The sequence below is a fragment of the Drosophila hydei genome, unplaced genomic scaffold, assembly GCF_003285905.1.
Source record: "Drosophila hydei strain 15085-1641.00,03,60 unplaced genomic scaffold, DhydRS2 tig00008114-arrow-pilon, whole genome shotgun sequence".
Lineage (NCBI taxonomy): Eukaryota > Metazoa > Arthropoda > Insecta > Diptera > Drosophilidae > Drosophila > Drosophila hydei.
In genome coordinates this window covers 10,753,495-10,769,634 of record NW_022045827.1, presented here as the reverse complement: position 1 = coordinate 10,769,634, position 16,140 = coordinate 10,753,495, and the positions used below count along the sequence as shown (strand labels likewise).

At 42.1% G+C, this 16,140-nt stretch overlaps 1 protein-coding gene across 1 annotated transcript in view; it reads right to left on the bottom strand.

Moving 5' to 3' along the window:
• LOC111603772 (zinc finger protein 814) overlaps positions 1-16,140 on the bottom strand; it is a 40,434-nt gene that overhangs the window by 2,561 nt on the left and 21,733 nt on the right. The window contains exons 2-4 of the mRNA XM_023321507.2: positions 11,863-13,230; positions 10,575-11,785; positions 1,361-1,555 (exon numbers count right to left, since the gene is read on the bottom strand). Coding sequence (XP_023177275.2) covers positions 1,361-1,555; positions 10,575-11,785; positions 11,863-13,221 — 2,765 coding nt within the window. The 5' untranslated portion in view covers positions 13,222-13,230. The remainder of the gene's footprint in view (positions 1-1,360; positions 1,556-10,574; positions 11,786-11,862; positions 13,231-16,140) is intronic.

Genomic DNA, 16,140 nt, shown 5'->3' with positions numbered 1-16,140 from the left:
AATTGCCTCAGACTCTGCTGACTGCTCGAATGCAGATCGATGCTGTCGATGCACAGGCCCAAGAGAGGAAGGTAGGAGGCAGTTGCAGTTGCAGTTGGAGCTGGAGCTGGAGCTGCTGCGGCCGCTTCATACTCAAATGGCCATTGGAGAGCCTTGGAAATATTACAAGAATTCAATGCGCATATCAAAGGCGATCGATAAGTCACGATTCTGTGGTACGACTCGGTTGACTCTCAGCCTCCTGCTACCTCCTGCTCGAGCAGCTCGTTGACTGCGATTGGCATTGGCCAGCTCAACAGCTTCTTGCGGCTGCTGCCTCTGCTGCTGCTGCTGCTGCTGTTGTTGTTGCTTTCATCAATTTATGCAATTGCAGTTCAAAGTCTGCAATTATGGATGACATTTTTGCTCTTGTTGCTTTTTTTATTGCCATTTCCATTTGCTTGTTCGCTTTTTTGTGTTTCTCTTAAAGAAATTCAAATTCGTGTAGAAAAAGTCGCTCGTTTATTTTGTGCGCCTTGGCAATTGTTTTGGACTTCATTGGCAAATCCTGATTAGCATTTTGTAGATTAGTAATAGCGCTCTAACCTGGCATTCGCAGTGGGACCCGACCTCGCCCTATCGAATAACGATTGCCAATGCGAATTGAACTCGATTTTATTTAATCTTTCGCGTATATAACAAGTTAATTATGATGAGCTCACGGGCAAAGATGTTTATATATGCTTAATATATTTTAAATATTTGCCAGAGAAATTTTAAATAGTAAGCAAATTGTTTTTATAGGCTCAACTTCTTCTGATGATATTATATACATATATACAATATGCAATAATCGATAACTTTTGCAATGTTTCTAATATCATCTAAGAGCGTTCTCAAACTTCAGTTCTTACTCGCTTAGCTAACACTCTTAAAGATTTTAATTTTATATCATATATATCTATCTTACTGTGTCTTTTTAAGACACAGAGTAACCACAGAGTCTTACCACTACAAAATCGATATAAGCTTTGGTTTATGACAGGGTATATCCTAGTCGGGCACTCCCAACTGAAGCATACTTACTTATTTTGCAAGCAATAAGCTGATAGAGACAGAGTAGTTAAGATAGAGTATAGTTAATGTGCATTTAAGAGACAATTCACGTCGATTTATCGATTAATTAACCTATCGATAACTTGATGAAGCAACTTCAAATATGATTAACTGTAAGCTGAGCACAATGTACTGCAGTCAAAGCACAAAGTAACCCAAGGCAAACAAATACAAATGCTAAGATACTCTAAGATATCGATATATATCAATATATGCTTAGAGAACTGTAATACTTGATCTGAAATACATCGATTAACGCACTCACCGCTTCAGGTGCAGCTCACTCTTGCCCACGTAGCTGCAGTTCTCGCGTTCACATTTGTGCGTGCCCTGTGAGTGGGACTTCAGATGGATTTTGAGGCCCTCCGGCGTGAGACCGGCGAAGGAGCAGTCCTTGTGGGGGCAAGGGAATTGCCGCTTCGGCGTGGCATGGCTCATCTCGTGCAGTTTAAGTGAATATCTGAAAAATGTAAAAATTAAAGTCTGATTAAAGAACAGTTGGAAATGCAAATGAGAGTGGAGCTGGGGCCAATCCGTGTGACACTCTACGTCACATTGTTTGCTTTTATTTTTCATGTTTTGCATTTTATTAGAAATTTTTTTGTAATTACATTAAATCAAAGCAAAAGTAATTCGCAGCAAAGTCACGTCGCCCGTCAGACAGTCGGCACGTTCAATGGCTGCGGATACGGGACAGAGGCACAAGCCTGAAGCCGAAGCCGAAGCCGGACCTGCACCCAGGCCACGTCCACTCCAAAAAGGACCGAGCACACTACTCGTCGCTCTAGTAGACCCAAATGCAAACTCGTTGCCAAAAACTTTTGTGCACATCAATTACGGATGCTAATTAATCGAAACAGCTGAGAGAAGTCGTCGTCGTCGTCGTCGTCGTGTGGGACTCTATTGGCTTTAAAAGTGTCCAGCATTTGTCTCTTGTGATGAAATATATTGGGCAAAACTTGTCAAGGAAGTTAAGCAGAGATTTTATAGCAATTAGCAGATATATTCACTTCAAGTACTGAAAAAGGTTCTTCATATAAAAGTAGTCAGAACAGAAATTTAAAACGACAAACTTTAGATAATAGTGAAACTAAAGCGAAATTGTTTTGATTTAAAGTATCTTGAAGAGAAAAATAATGCAAATAACGATTGGGAGGGAAGAGCTGCACTTACTAGTAACAATCATTGTATTTAATCAGTTATCGATATTTATCGATTACATAGAACTGTTGATTTATTCCATAAAAATTGCTATTTGATTATGAATCAGCCAAAAGCTGTTGAAATTGAGTGTAGCTTTGAAGTCATAAGGCTTAATGAGCATGGGAAGTCATCATTTGGGATAGATAAAGATTATAGAGATCAAATTCAAGAATCAAATTCTGGCTAAATTCATGTAAATAATATATTGATGAAAAAGAAAACTCGATTTTTAATTTATCTAAAGCTTAAAAAAAGTAAAAGATAAAAAAGCTATAAAAGATATTATGTTTTGAATTTATTTAAAATTTAAGCTGTAGTAAAAAAAGTAAAAGATAAAAAGTAGCTATAACTTTGCTCGAAAGTTATTTCCAAAATAATGCCAATAATTCCCAAAATTAGAATTAAAGAAGCTTAGAAGAAGTATAGGTGTCTTATATAATCAGATGGCATAGCGTAATGGAGTAAACGAGATTAAAATGTATTGAGAGAGAGACAGCATTAAGAACTCGAATGAACGCGACGGCATTAATATGAGTGCAATGCAGACAAGTTGGGCTGTATAAACAGGGGGTCGGTGGGGGTGGGGGTAGCTGTGTGGGTGCAAGGGTGACATTTAACGGTAATTTCCGGCTACGATACTTCTGTAGTGGCATCAAGTTTTCTCTGGCTGGCAGCCAGATAAGCAAATGGAGCTAAGGTGTTGGGCACTTCCCTAATTACACATGGCCCACGCCACGCCCAATGCCAAACAACTAATTTCACATGCAGCACAGGGCGAGCCATCAAAATCCAGCTAATGTCGCACAAGCGAACAACAACTTGCAACTGAAAAGACGGCACAAGACTTACGTACCAATTACATGAAAGTTGGACAAGAAATGGGCAAAGTGGGCGGGCGGGCCCTTCGACTGGGAGGAGTGGCAAAGTTGAGCACATCCTTGTGACTGACACCGGAAGCAGTCGCTGCAGTCGCTGCTGACTAACACCCGCGGCACACAAAACTTCAGCAGGATCCGGGACAAGCGAGACACGACGACAACGTACAGCAGCAAGAGAGACTGTCATAAATATTTATGCGAGTTTTGGGAACAACAATGCCAGCGCAACAACATTGACTGTGCCACGGCCAAAATCGCAGGCGAACCCATACCAAGCGACACATGCGATTGTCTAAGACGTTCCACAAATACAGAGGGAGAGTGAGCGAGAGAGAGAGAGACGTGGCACCTTCGCATGCAGCTGACAATGAGCAGCAGGATACATTTGCACCTGCACCTGCACCCGCAACATGTTTGCTCAGCGTCTTGAGCTTCCTGCAGCGGGGCATCTTCAGCTGCTGCCTCGCCCGCCTCTAATGGATGGCGTGTGCAAAAGTTGACACAACACCGCCAACAGCCAAAGCCAGCCAACAGCTGCTGCTCGACTCGATTCCCACAGCTTTGAAGTCAGCCAAACCACCCACCGAGCCACCGAGCCACCGAGCCACCAGACTGCAGAACAAAAGGGCAAAGTTTTCGTCGCCAGGCGTGAAACGTTTCGTCAACTAATCGCAACGTAGCTACGTAACGGCATCGGAACTGCCACCCGCATCCGCATCAGCAACAGCAACAGCATCAGCATCAGCATCTGCATTCGCATGGGCGTGTTTAGCTCGAACTGCAGCTGCTTAAAGGCTTAAAGCAACGGCACATATCAGCAGCAAAATACAAGTTTGCCTCCTGCTAAGATCAGTTGCGACTTAAGCATGAAAACTTTTATTCTAATTACGCCATTGGCAGAGATGTGAGATCTATTTGCCTTAATCGCAGCAGCAGTTGAGGCAATTTGAGTCAGCCTAAGGTATCAAAGTCAGCTATCTTTATCTGATCAATTATATACATATATATATATATAATATATATATTTATATAGATTGGCTGAGTTTGCAATTTAATTCAATTTACTTTGCCGTAAAAAATATTTGAGTTAAAGCTGAACTAGCGCTTGAGTGGGGAAAAGTGGGAAAAACTGTGAGGCTGAAGCGAGAGAGTTAGAAAGAGATGGAGATGGAGGTAAGTAGAGATGTAGGTGGCAGCTTGGTAAAGTGCAGTTGAGGAAATAAAAGTTAATGTTATAACTGCAAAATACAAGGCAAGAACGAACGAAGCGAAAGATAATTTTGCTGCTGTTGTTGTTGCTGTTGCATCTAATTCGCTTTGCTTTTCTTTCAGCATTATGTTGCTGCTGCTGCTGGCGGCGCCATTATCCCACTGAATGGCAGCAGCAACAACTATTTACGGCAAACTCCTGCAGGTGAAATGGCATCCTTTTGTCAAGTCTCGAACGGCAGCGAACGCCTTGGACAAGCGTCGAGCAGCCCACCCTGTGCCACTCCTGGCACGCCCATCATCCTGTTTGTCGTTGTCAACGTCGTTGCTATTCAAACTCCATACAAACTGACATTTCACATATCAACGCCGTCTCCGCCCACGCGACGGCATCATTAGAAATGCATGACAATGTTGCCAGCACCATGGCACAGGTGGGCCACGCCCAGCCGCCCACTATTTGTTATACAACCATATCTCTGGCGCTGTTTTCCTTTTCCTGGCATTGTTGCCGCTAAGAGGAATTTAGATTAAAGATTGAAACTTTGTTAATGTCGCGCATTATTAAGAGGAATCTTTTCTACAATGGCCAAACGACGCATAAATTCCGAATGAGCAAAGCAAATTAACACTTTCAATATTCATGCGAATGGATGCGCTCTCATTAGCCAAGCAGTGCTTAAGTGTGTGTGGGAAGAGGCAGAAAGGTAAGTTGAAGACATCAGTTGGGGCATAGTCCTGAGTGGAATGGATCGAGTTAAGATCTAAACTTGATATGACAAACATTTTTTGCTATAGATCCAAATCATTTTTCTTGCCAATTATCGTTAGTTTTAGCCATTATTCAGCATAATCGATATCAAGCTTAAGTTATTTGAGCATATTTAGCTCAGCTTTCAGAACTAGCAAAGACTCAAAATGTCATCTAGGTAAGCGCAGGTGAAACATTACTTGGATAGCTGCATATTTATAACTCTTTAGACCTGTTTTTGGGCAGTGAATTAGAATACTTGAAGCAGAATAAGCTTATGTTTTAAATTTTATATTTTAAAAAAGAAAAATATTTTCAAAAATTTTAAAAATATTTTAATAAGTAAAATGAAGCTTATTTTTGAAGTATATATTTTTTGGTATTATTTTTTTAATATTATTATAATGTTAATATACATTATAATAGTTTAAAAAAATAATACCAAAAAATATATGTTAATATACATTATAATAATATTAAAAAAATAATACCAAAAAATATATACTTCAAAAATAAGCTTCATTTTACTTATTAAAATATTATTGAAATTTTTTTAAATATTTTTCTTTTTCAAAATATAAAATTTAAAGCATAAGCTTATTCTGCTTCAAGTATTATAATTTAAAAAATTTAAAAATTGCCAAATTGCATTATAAGTCTATATAATCAATTATATATATTTATATATATATATATATATATATTTTTTTTTTTAATAAGAAATGCTCACTAACAAAATGGAAATGCTGGAAATTCCTAAGCAATTTATTGTTGCATTGCGCTAATTAAAAATGCTGCGAACAATAAACTGAAACATGCCTCAGGAGTTGGTGCAATGCATCCGCAATATGTTGCCGCTGCTCATATGAAAATGTCATCCAATTTGCCATGGACCACATGCAAGACAACCCCACGCCGCCCGCGCAATAATGCCGAAATAGTTTGTGGGTCGGTGGGGGGTGTGGGCGGGTTGTTTGTGGCAAAGAAATGCAGCACGAGATGCGCTGCAAATGAGAATTGTTTTCAATTTTTGCGCGCATTTTGCATTAATTAAAAATACCAAGCGAAAAGCGATTGCTGCAAGTGCAAAATAAGTAACCAAAAATAACTCATTAAGTGCTGGACATTCCGGCTATATTGCCCCAAAGGACACACACGAACACACATGTGGCAGGACTGCAACTGGACCGGACACCCGCCACAAAGTATGCAATGCACTCGCAAATCAAGCCTGCGGATACGCCACGATAGGATGCATCTATGGCAGATAATGCTACAGCTACAGCTCCGACTCCCTTCAGCCCAAACCCTAATCCCGCATTAGTGCTTAGCCTTACTTTTGTTGCTGTATTTAGCATTTTGCGAACATGCAGATTACAGAATTTGTCTTCGGCATCTAAGGCTTAGCTTATGCCGCAGGAAAATTATATAATCTAATAAAAACTTATTTTTATATAGAAATTTCTTCAAGATTCTATAAAATATTTACAAAAATTAATCTCTATTTATAAATCTATAAATCTATAGCTAACGCAGCGAGTGACTCAACAAATGAAACATAAACTTCTCTATACTCTCGTCTATTGACCTTTTAAACGATTTTGGATACACCCAAACGCTAATATATAGAAATCTAGAAATAATATGAGCTGCTGCTCAAATTTTGAATTATGCTGTAGTATGAGTTTTTATAAAGATATAAAGTGCATATTTGATATGATATGATATGAACTCAACTGAACAGAGCCTTTAAGCTGTGTGTTGCGATTGGCTCCTGCTAGTCTTGCAGAGAGACTGAAAGCTTGCATTAGCCGAGTGCGAGAGTGACAACTATAGCTGTTGCTAAACGTAGTTCTGCTTGTTGCTGAGTGCAAGCGAGAGGGCTACTTATGCCCTTTGCATAGGTTCGCTATGATTTTTATTATTGAAGAGAATGTTACTAGAAATAGAGAGTTTGACAGAAGGCGTCTAAAAAGGCAATTGGTTCAGGACAGTTCAGACAGTTGCGACAGTTGGCAAAGTAAAATATATTATAATGGGCCATCATATATAGATGACTCGACCCGACATATATATCTGTTATGCCATGCTACCGGCATCCTCTTAATATTGCCAATGCTATGCCTCACAATGACAGTTTGCTGCTTGGTCATACGCGCTCTAGCCTTTCCACTAGCTAAGTGTATTTATTTTTGTCTGACTCACGGGATTACTGTCGGCATGGCATTAGTCTCGACAGATCCAAATCTGGGCATCCAATTACGCTTCGGCCATAACTAATCATAACTTGTTCAGTCTGCGCAGTGACGACGTCTGCGTAGCCATGGCCATATTCCGTAGTTGATGCGCGCTGCCAAGTTGCAACTAATTCCTTAAGCAAACATTAAGTTGAATTGCAGCGAGTCGCCGGAAGAGGCAAACGGATCTGAGACTGAGTCGAGCTGGGATAACTGAAGGCATAAAGCAAGCGAGCGACAGACAGAGACAGAGACAGAGACAGAAGCTGAGACTGAGACTGAGACTGGATGAGGCTGGCTGAGAGAGTTTTCCACTTTTCAAGTGATTATTTGAAAAATTTATTAAAATGCTCATTTGAAGTTATTGTCGGGCGCGCTTGATGTAGATACTTTGCTTTTACGACTAACGAGACCGAGTGGCCGGCAAGGAGTCGACTCGCAGATCAACTCGCAGACAGCTCAGTGAGAGCAAGAGAGATAGACAGCGAAAGAGAGACAGAGAGAGGGAGAGAGTGAGTGTGAGCCAGCAAAGTTTCAGCACGCCCCAGTCAAGCTAAGGACGCGACGTCGTCAGTCATGTCAACGGCGCAGCGCAGCGCAGCTCACTTCCGGAATTCCAGACTTGAACTAACTCAACTTTTACGGCTCTGCTCTGGCTGCTGCTAGGTCCTGTGCGCATACTTTGCCAGCATCAGCATCAGCATCAGTCTAAAGTTTGTGTCGTCGCCATCGTCGTCGTCGTCGTCGTTGGGCAATTCACTTTTATTGAAATGGCGTGCAATGTTCTGTTCTGTTTGGCTGGATACGGCATCGGATTCTTTTGGCTTGGCGCAGCGCTGCGCGAAGCGACGCGGCGCGGCTTGGCTTGGCTTCGTTTCGTTTTTCGCATTTCCAATTCGCTGTTGCTTCTTCATTTCTATTTGCTATACTCTTGCAGCGGGCATGCTCTTTTGAATATAAAGCAAGTCGCATCTTTTAGAAATTTAATAATCTTCTCTTAAGTTTTAAGCATATCATATATAGACTTTCTGTATATGGAAAGTATTTTTGACACAGCAAGTATTGTAGGAAGAACTTTTGATCCAAAACTATATATACATATATATTTATATACTTTTATATATTTTTTATATATTTTCATATACTTTATATTTTTGTTATATATTTTTCTATTTATTTGTTAAATATTTTTATATATATTTTATATATTTTTATATATATTTTATATATTTTTATATATTTTTTATATATTTTTTATATTTTTGTTATATATATTTTATATATTTTTAAAATATATTTTTTATATATTTTGTTCTATATTTTTTTCTATATTTTCATAATTTTTTCTATATATTTGCTATATATTTTTATATATATTTTATATATTTTTTAAATATATTTTTAATATATTTTTTTATATATTTTTATATATTTGTTAAATATTTTTATATTTTTTATATATATTTTTTATATATTTTGTTATATATTTTCATACATTTTTCTATATATTTGTTATATATTTTATATATTTTTAATATTTTTTTTTTTATATTTTTATATATTTTTTAAATACTTTTTGTAAATTTTTGTGATATATTTCTTACATATTTTTTATAAAATTTTGTATATATTTTTGGCATAGTAAATATAGTTTCTAGTGAGCGTATTGAATCTTCACCTAGCGCAGTTGAGGTTTGCCTTTCTTGTCTCTTTTATGTCTGCGCTTTTAGTTTATTTTATTTTGTATTCTAAGTCATTCCAATGCTGCATCATTCGCTGTCCGGGAGTTGATTCTGTTGATGGCACAAAGTGCAGTGCAATTCATTTTAATGGTAGCTCCCCAGACCCAGTGGCCGTGCCAGTGTGAGTCGCACCAGCTATGGCCCCACTCGTCGGTGTCCGGTCCAGCTATTCGTTCCATCACTTGAGAGTCAATTTCAGAGAACTTGATTTCCCATTTCCAATGGCGGCAGCAATCCGACGATTTAAGGGATTGGCATTCCTACATTCATTCATTTTTATGAATCTGCGAAATTGAGTCGGACATTGTTCGGCTTGCGGTCGGAGGCAGAGCAACACACACTAAGTGGAATGTGTTGTGGGCTGCCACTCGTCGTGGTAGCTGCCTCCAATTCCCAATCGCAGCTGCCCATGGTCATTGGCAAGCATTTGCCTGCCCGTCCCCCACTGCCACCGCCACTGCCACTGGCAGCCACATTCGAGTGTTTCCTACTTTTGTTGCTTGTGGCATCCACTCATGAGCATCACGTCTCAATGCATAACATAGTATATCAGTTCTCCTGCTACTGGTCTGAGCTTGCTTTGGCATCTGACTGAGCCTGATGGAAACTCAGTGCATTTGAGAAATATTTCTTGATATACAAACTGAATACAATTAGAAGCTGTTTCTCTATGAAATGCATAAAAATAACTTTGAATATATATAGCATGTCATCAAAGATATATATATCTATGGATATTTGTAGCCATTTGAGAAAAAACTGCGAACTATATTAAGTAAGATCTGTTTCTTAGTTGCATATCAAAATATTTGCTACAAATGTAATAAAATATTTATACTTTTGAATGTGCCACGCCCCAATTGTTGCAACATAAAATTAATATGCTTAAAAGTAAAGCTCAAATGTCAACTTTTCATTCATATATCTAAGAGCAGATCAATTTCTTTGCTGCTTACTATAAAACTGTAGAGCATATTCAATCCTCAATGGGAGCTGGTAACGTAGAGAACTTGAGTTGTTTGCAGGGCATACGCTTTTTGCCCATTGGCCACGCCTATAATGGGCGCAGCTATATAGTAGAATTGGGTTTTTGGATTAAATATTTCAAGTTGTCAGCTGTAAAATTGCTTTCAATAATAGTTTTTACACAATATATTATTTTGCAATTCTTCCAGTCTGGAGCTAGACTGGATCTACGTCTTTAAAAATCCCAATATTCTCTAAGTCTAGACTATGATTAAGCCGATGCTGATTAGGCAGATGCACATCGAGGCGAACTTAGAACCACATCAACAGATTTTTTTCTAGTTCTAAACGAGCTTCAAACTGGATTCTTCATTAATTTCAGCTAGGCAGCATTCGCTTTCAAATAGGTTTCTTTAACTCTTCGAGTTTACAGTTAATTGAATGTTGTTTATTAATTAATATAAATTATTAATTCCAATTAAAGAGAACTTACTTTTTGGCCAATATTTTGCCGCAAGTGCCACATTGAAACTTCTGCTTGGGCTTCGTTGTCGTCGTCTTTGTCGTGGTCTGCTTAGCTGTTGTCTGGGCGCCGTCTGGCTTCGTCTGTGCCCGCTGGCCATGCATGGTGGCCATGTGGTTCTTCAGATTGTGTCGCCTGGCGAACTTGGAGAGGCACTCGGCACACTCGAAGATGCGTTCGTTCGTGTGATTGCGCAGATGGGCACGCAGCGAGTGCTTGCGGAATTGCTTGGGGCAGAGCGGGCACTGCAGCAGCTCGTCCTTGCCAATGGAGGAGCCGCGTGTGTGAAAGAAGCGATGATAGAGCAGATCTGATTCGTATTGCGCACTGAAGCCGCACTGATCGCAGTGCCAGGACTTCGCGAGCGACACTGAACGAGCCGACGCAGCCGCCGAGGTCGAGGCAATGGGCTGGCAGCTGCGCGTGTGCCGCCCCAGCGCCTGGGCCGACTGGAAGCTGCCGCCACAGCTGAGACAGGCATGATTGTCCATGGGATGTGCTTCGCTGCGATGCTGAATCAGCGCTTGGGACGTCTCAAAGCTCAGCTGACAGCTCACACATTGGCTGCTCGCACGCCGCTCCTTGGAGCTCGTCGTCGGCTGCGCAGCCTCATCCTCCAGCACCTCGCGCAGCATGTGCTCAATTTCCATTTCGGGCGGCGGTTGCTTGGGGCTGCTGCGTTTGCGACTGCTCCGACGATTCGCATGCTGCTTGTGCTGCATGAGATTGCGATGCCGGCGAGCAGCCAGCGGCGTCTCGAACTCCAGATGACAAAGGGCGCAATAATATTTGGCCAGACGATGTTTGTGCTTCTCGTGGCGCTGCAGTGCCACGCGCGATCTTTGGGCAGCTCCGCAAATCTGGCAGCGGAAGCGACACTGGTACTCGTCCGAGGCGCTGCCCGTGGCCACGACTCCCGCATGTTCCGAGGCGAAATGCCGCCGCAGCTGCAGATTGTAGAGAAAGCTGGCGCTGCACTCGGAGCAGCTCAGAAGACGCCGCTGAGCAATGCAAACGGGCACCGATCGATTGATCGCAAAGAGCACTTCCTTGTGCGTGTTGCCCAGCAGATGCTGCCACATCTCCTCGTTGCTGTCGCACTCGAACTGGCAGTAGCTGCACCAGAAAGTGCCGCCAAGTCGCTCGGTCAGCTCCACATGAGCAGACGAGCGCCAATGAGCCTGAAAGTCAGAGAGAAGTCAAACAAAAGTGCGTTGGTCGGGTATGCCAGACTAGCAGATACCTGGCAGCATCTCACCTGAAAAGTTTGCTCTGTGTTGGCATAGAATCGACAGGGCAGGCACTGGAAGGGCGCCTGTCGCACAATGCTGCCCATGTGCTCCAGGATGGCGTGCAGCGAGCTCTGGCTGCGCAGCTGCTGCTGCTGCTGCAGGCGTCGATAGTGATAGTGGGAGATCAGGTGCTTGCCCATGAGATGGCGCGCCATGCTGTGGCGGCACAGTTCGCAGCGCAAGAGATTGGCACGACGACGACGACGTCGATGCAGTTGCTCCGTGGCAGGAGCCGGCGGCTGGGCAAAGTTCTTGTTGAGCGTCAGATTGGCGGACTCGAGGTTGGCCTGCTCCAATTGGCACTCAGCATCCGCGCGCCGCAGATGGTAGCCGCTGCGCAGATGCTGATCGTAGTTGAGGCGCGTCTTGAGCCGGCGACAACAGATGTTGCACCAGTAGCTGGCGTCCGGCTGCTGCAGCTTGGTCAGATCAATGTTTTCCCGATACTCCAGCTGCTTGCTGCCCGGCACCCACTTGCCGTGCGTGTGCTCGGCGGGTGGATGGTCGTGCGCATCCTCGGGCGGCTCATCCCAGCTGGGCGAGATGCGTTCCAGATGCGTGTGGCGCAGCTGTGGTCGGTGCTCCGGCTTCCACTTGCCACCTGTGTGCGTGGCAGGCACAGTCGGCGGCGAGTGGCGTCGCCCATCGTAATCTTCATCGGGATCAGGATCGTGATCATGTTCTTGGTCCTGCTCCTGCTCCTGCTCGTGCATCTGATCTGCTTCGTCATCATCGCCATCAAAGTCGTCGGGCTCCTCGTCATCCTCCTCTTCCTCGCTCGCCTCTGGTGAGTGCACGAACTTAAGCGGCTTAAAGTCGGATTCCTCATGTTCCCGCACCGCCTTCAGCAGTGGATCGGAGCAGTTGCTGGATGAATGCCAGTTGTGCTCCTCCTTGGCGCCACGTTCGGGCCGTGCACCCGTCTTGCCGCCCGTCGAGACGCTCTGCAGCTGCAGTGAGGAAAAGAAGACATCAGCGCCCAGCTCGTAGGTAGGATCATAAGCCTCGGTCAGGGCCTTGGACGTCTTGCCCCCATGGCTGGCCGTCGTCTTGCGCAAGTAACTGCTCGGCGCCTCCGGCTCTGCGAAGTGAAAGCCATCGTAGCTGTGCTCCAAATTGGCGCGACTTATGATTGCAGACGCCGCATGCTCCGCACCAGAAGCTGTCGTTGTCCTGGCCACCATTGGCTTCTCCTTGCGCTCGTTGCCGGCAATGCTCAGACAATTCTGCTTGCGATGATCTATGTATTTGCGCAGACCCACAATCGTCGCATTGCACTTGATGCACAGGTGCGTGTCCTCCAGATCGTCCGATTCCGAGTTCATCTTTGCGAGCTGCAAAGGAATGCAGAGTTATCAAATGGGTTAAGGATCTAACTTGATATTTGCTATATATGGGAATATAGGAATATATATAGGACTAATCTAGACGATTATAATTTGTTCTTAAGCTTATGAATCTCTAGTTAATTAGTCTAAAACAACACACGTTATCCCTGTCTGCCCGGGCTCTATTTTGATTGAGTGCGTGATTTATTGAGATCTCGTCGAAGCAGTCTTCATGCCAAAAGCAACTAAGCGCTTTGGCCGCTGGTTCTTTGGGCAATCGGTAAATAAACAGAGCTGGACAGGATTGCATCGCCAGCCTGGCAGGGTCATATTTCAAGCCCAGTTTATTCATTGGCAGCATACGAGCAGCCAATCCTGCTGCCCACTCCCAGTGGCATCAACATCACCACAGCGTTGACATGCCGGCGCGCCTGTGCCACGCAGTGAATGTTCCTGCTACCTCGTACCGTGCCCTTGCTCCCGTTCCCGTTCCCGTTCCCGATTCCGTTCCGTTGCCGTTGCCGTTGCCGTTTCTGTTTTGTGTTCCTGTTTATGTCCGTGTCCGCCTGTTGGCATTGCGGCCTGTCAGAAATGAAGTTTATTGCGTCTGTGTAGCGTACGTGTCGCGCTCTGTCTCCATCCCGCTCTCTCTCCCTCACTCGCGTACACACACTCTAGCTCTGACTCGCTCTTGCTCGCGCTGGTTACGCCTCGCGATGCTAACTGTAAAAGTGTCATTTCCGCCATATGTGAGCGCGATGAACGATGCGTCGCTGTCGACGCTGACGACGACGTCGACGCTGGCGCTATTGTTGTCGCTGTTAATAATTTCACAGTACAATTGCAGCAGCAGCAGCAGCAGCGACAGCAGTGGCAGCAGTTGGCAGTGGCTGCTGTTGGAATTTATACAAACGAGGCCCATGTCTGAGGTTAAATACGAAAAACATAACAATTCTCCCACCTACTCTCTGCCTCCCGCCCTCTCTCACTCTGTCTCGCTACATGTGCGTGGGCGGATGTCAAAGCATTTGGCGCTGCCGTTGATGATATGAATGTGAAACTGAATGTGAATGTGTTGGAATATAGAATACGAGCATTGGGCATGTGGAAACGCAGCAGCGATGCTTTCATCCGTCTAACGAGCCAACGACAAGGACAATATTGGGACCAGCCTGTTCTAAGTTGTTGTAGTTGTTGTTGTTGCTGCTGCTGTTGAGTGATAAACGCGCGTTTGTTTAACAATTAACGTGCCTGAAACACATGCACAGTTATTTAGAGAGCCTCTGTCTCTGTCCCACTCTGCTGCTTTCCCTTAAGTCAGCTAACTATTGTGACTCTTACCAATTTTTATATGCCTAATTAGTAGGCTGTCTAATTTTCAGCAGCCTGACAACACTTGTGTGTGTGTGTTGGAGCTGTGTGTCTGCGTGGGTGTCTTGTAATTCAAGATAATTGCTTATTACACATACAAATATTTACATCGCCTTCGGTGTGCGTTGTAGGCGTTTAAACAACTAATTGCCATCTAATTGCACACATCCTGCAATTTATTTGCCAAGAGCCAAACTCAAATTCACAGTGAAGACAAGACACACCTGGCGAGCTGCACACATCTGACTATTAGTAATAGGATTTGCTAGAAAAATAAAGATTTTAGGGCCGACACATTGTGGGCGTACCTAAGAAATATTGCATGATTATGTATAAATACATTTCTAATTTATAAAGATATTGTTTTCATTATATTCTATACTCATATTGCTCCTAGACTATTGTTTCGCTTTCATAATATTATATGACATACTTAGAAAGTGCTTATATAGAGAGTACTCTAGTGTCTAAGCAATAAGAAATTGCAATAATTATATATTTATAATATACTTGAATATTTTAAGTTCAACATTCATTTCTTAAGCAGCTTTCATGTCATTCATAAGCTTCCTTAAGTAATAGTTGACTCTATACATCTCAAAGAAACATTTGTTTCAAGAATTCCTAATTTTACGCTCAAAAGTATGCTACGATTTTTAAAAGAATTTTTTCTGAATTTTAACTCAGAGAAAAAGTTTAACAGCTTAGCAAAAATACATTTTGTGTAATTGTAATTAAAATCTATAAATTGGCTATGAAATTATTTATAATAAAAGCTTATTTTTTAAATTTATTATTTTAAATTTGATTTATAATTGAGTTTTATTTTTGTTTCTAAAAAATTAATTCAAATTATTTAAGTTAATTTTTTGTTAGAAAATTGTTAGAAATTATTTACTTACATGTATTTATTTTGTTGTTTATTAATTATTTTTTATATTAATATATTTTATTTTTTTTTCTAATTAAATTTTTTTTTTAATTTTTTATTTTAACATTAATTTTTATTATATAATTTTGTTTTATTTGTTTTTTTACTTTTTTAATTATATATTCATTTTATTATTTAGTTGCTTTATTTTATAATTCAATCAGTTTATCTGTTTTCTATAGCTAATATTTTAAAACAATAAATGATTGAGATGAATGCTTTATAAGTGCGAGTCCCTGCCACATGAGGCAATGCGAATGACGACAATGTGTGTAGCACATGAGTGGGCGGGTGGGCGTGTGTGTTGTTAGCGGCACATAGACAATCATAGAGCGCACTTACATTGAGGAATTAAATAATAAAAGCAGTTAAGAGCTGCACAAGCACAATTGTGCCATTATTTGCATTTGTGACAACGTCGACGAGGAGGACGTCGACGGCCAATGGCAACGGCAACGGCGCCCATCAACAACAATAAAACCAATAGCAAACAGCAGCAGCAGCAGCAGCAACAACAAAATAAGAACAACACACAACATTGTTGAGGCCATATCATCAGGAAAACAGAGCAAAGCGACAGGCTGGCAAATTCCAGGGACAATATGAACGAGAAA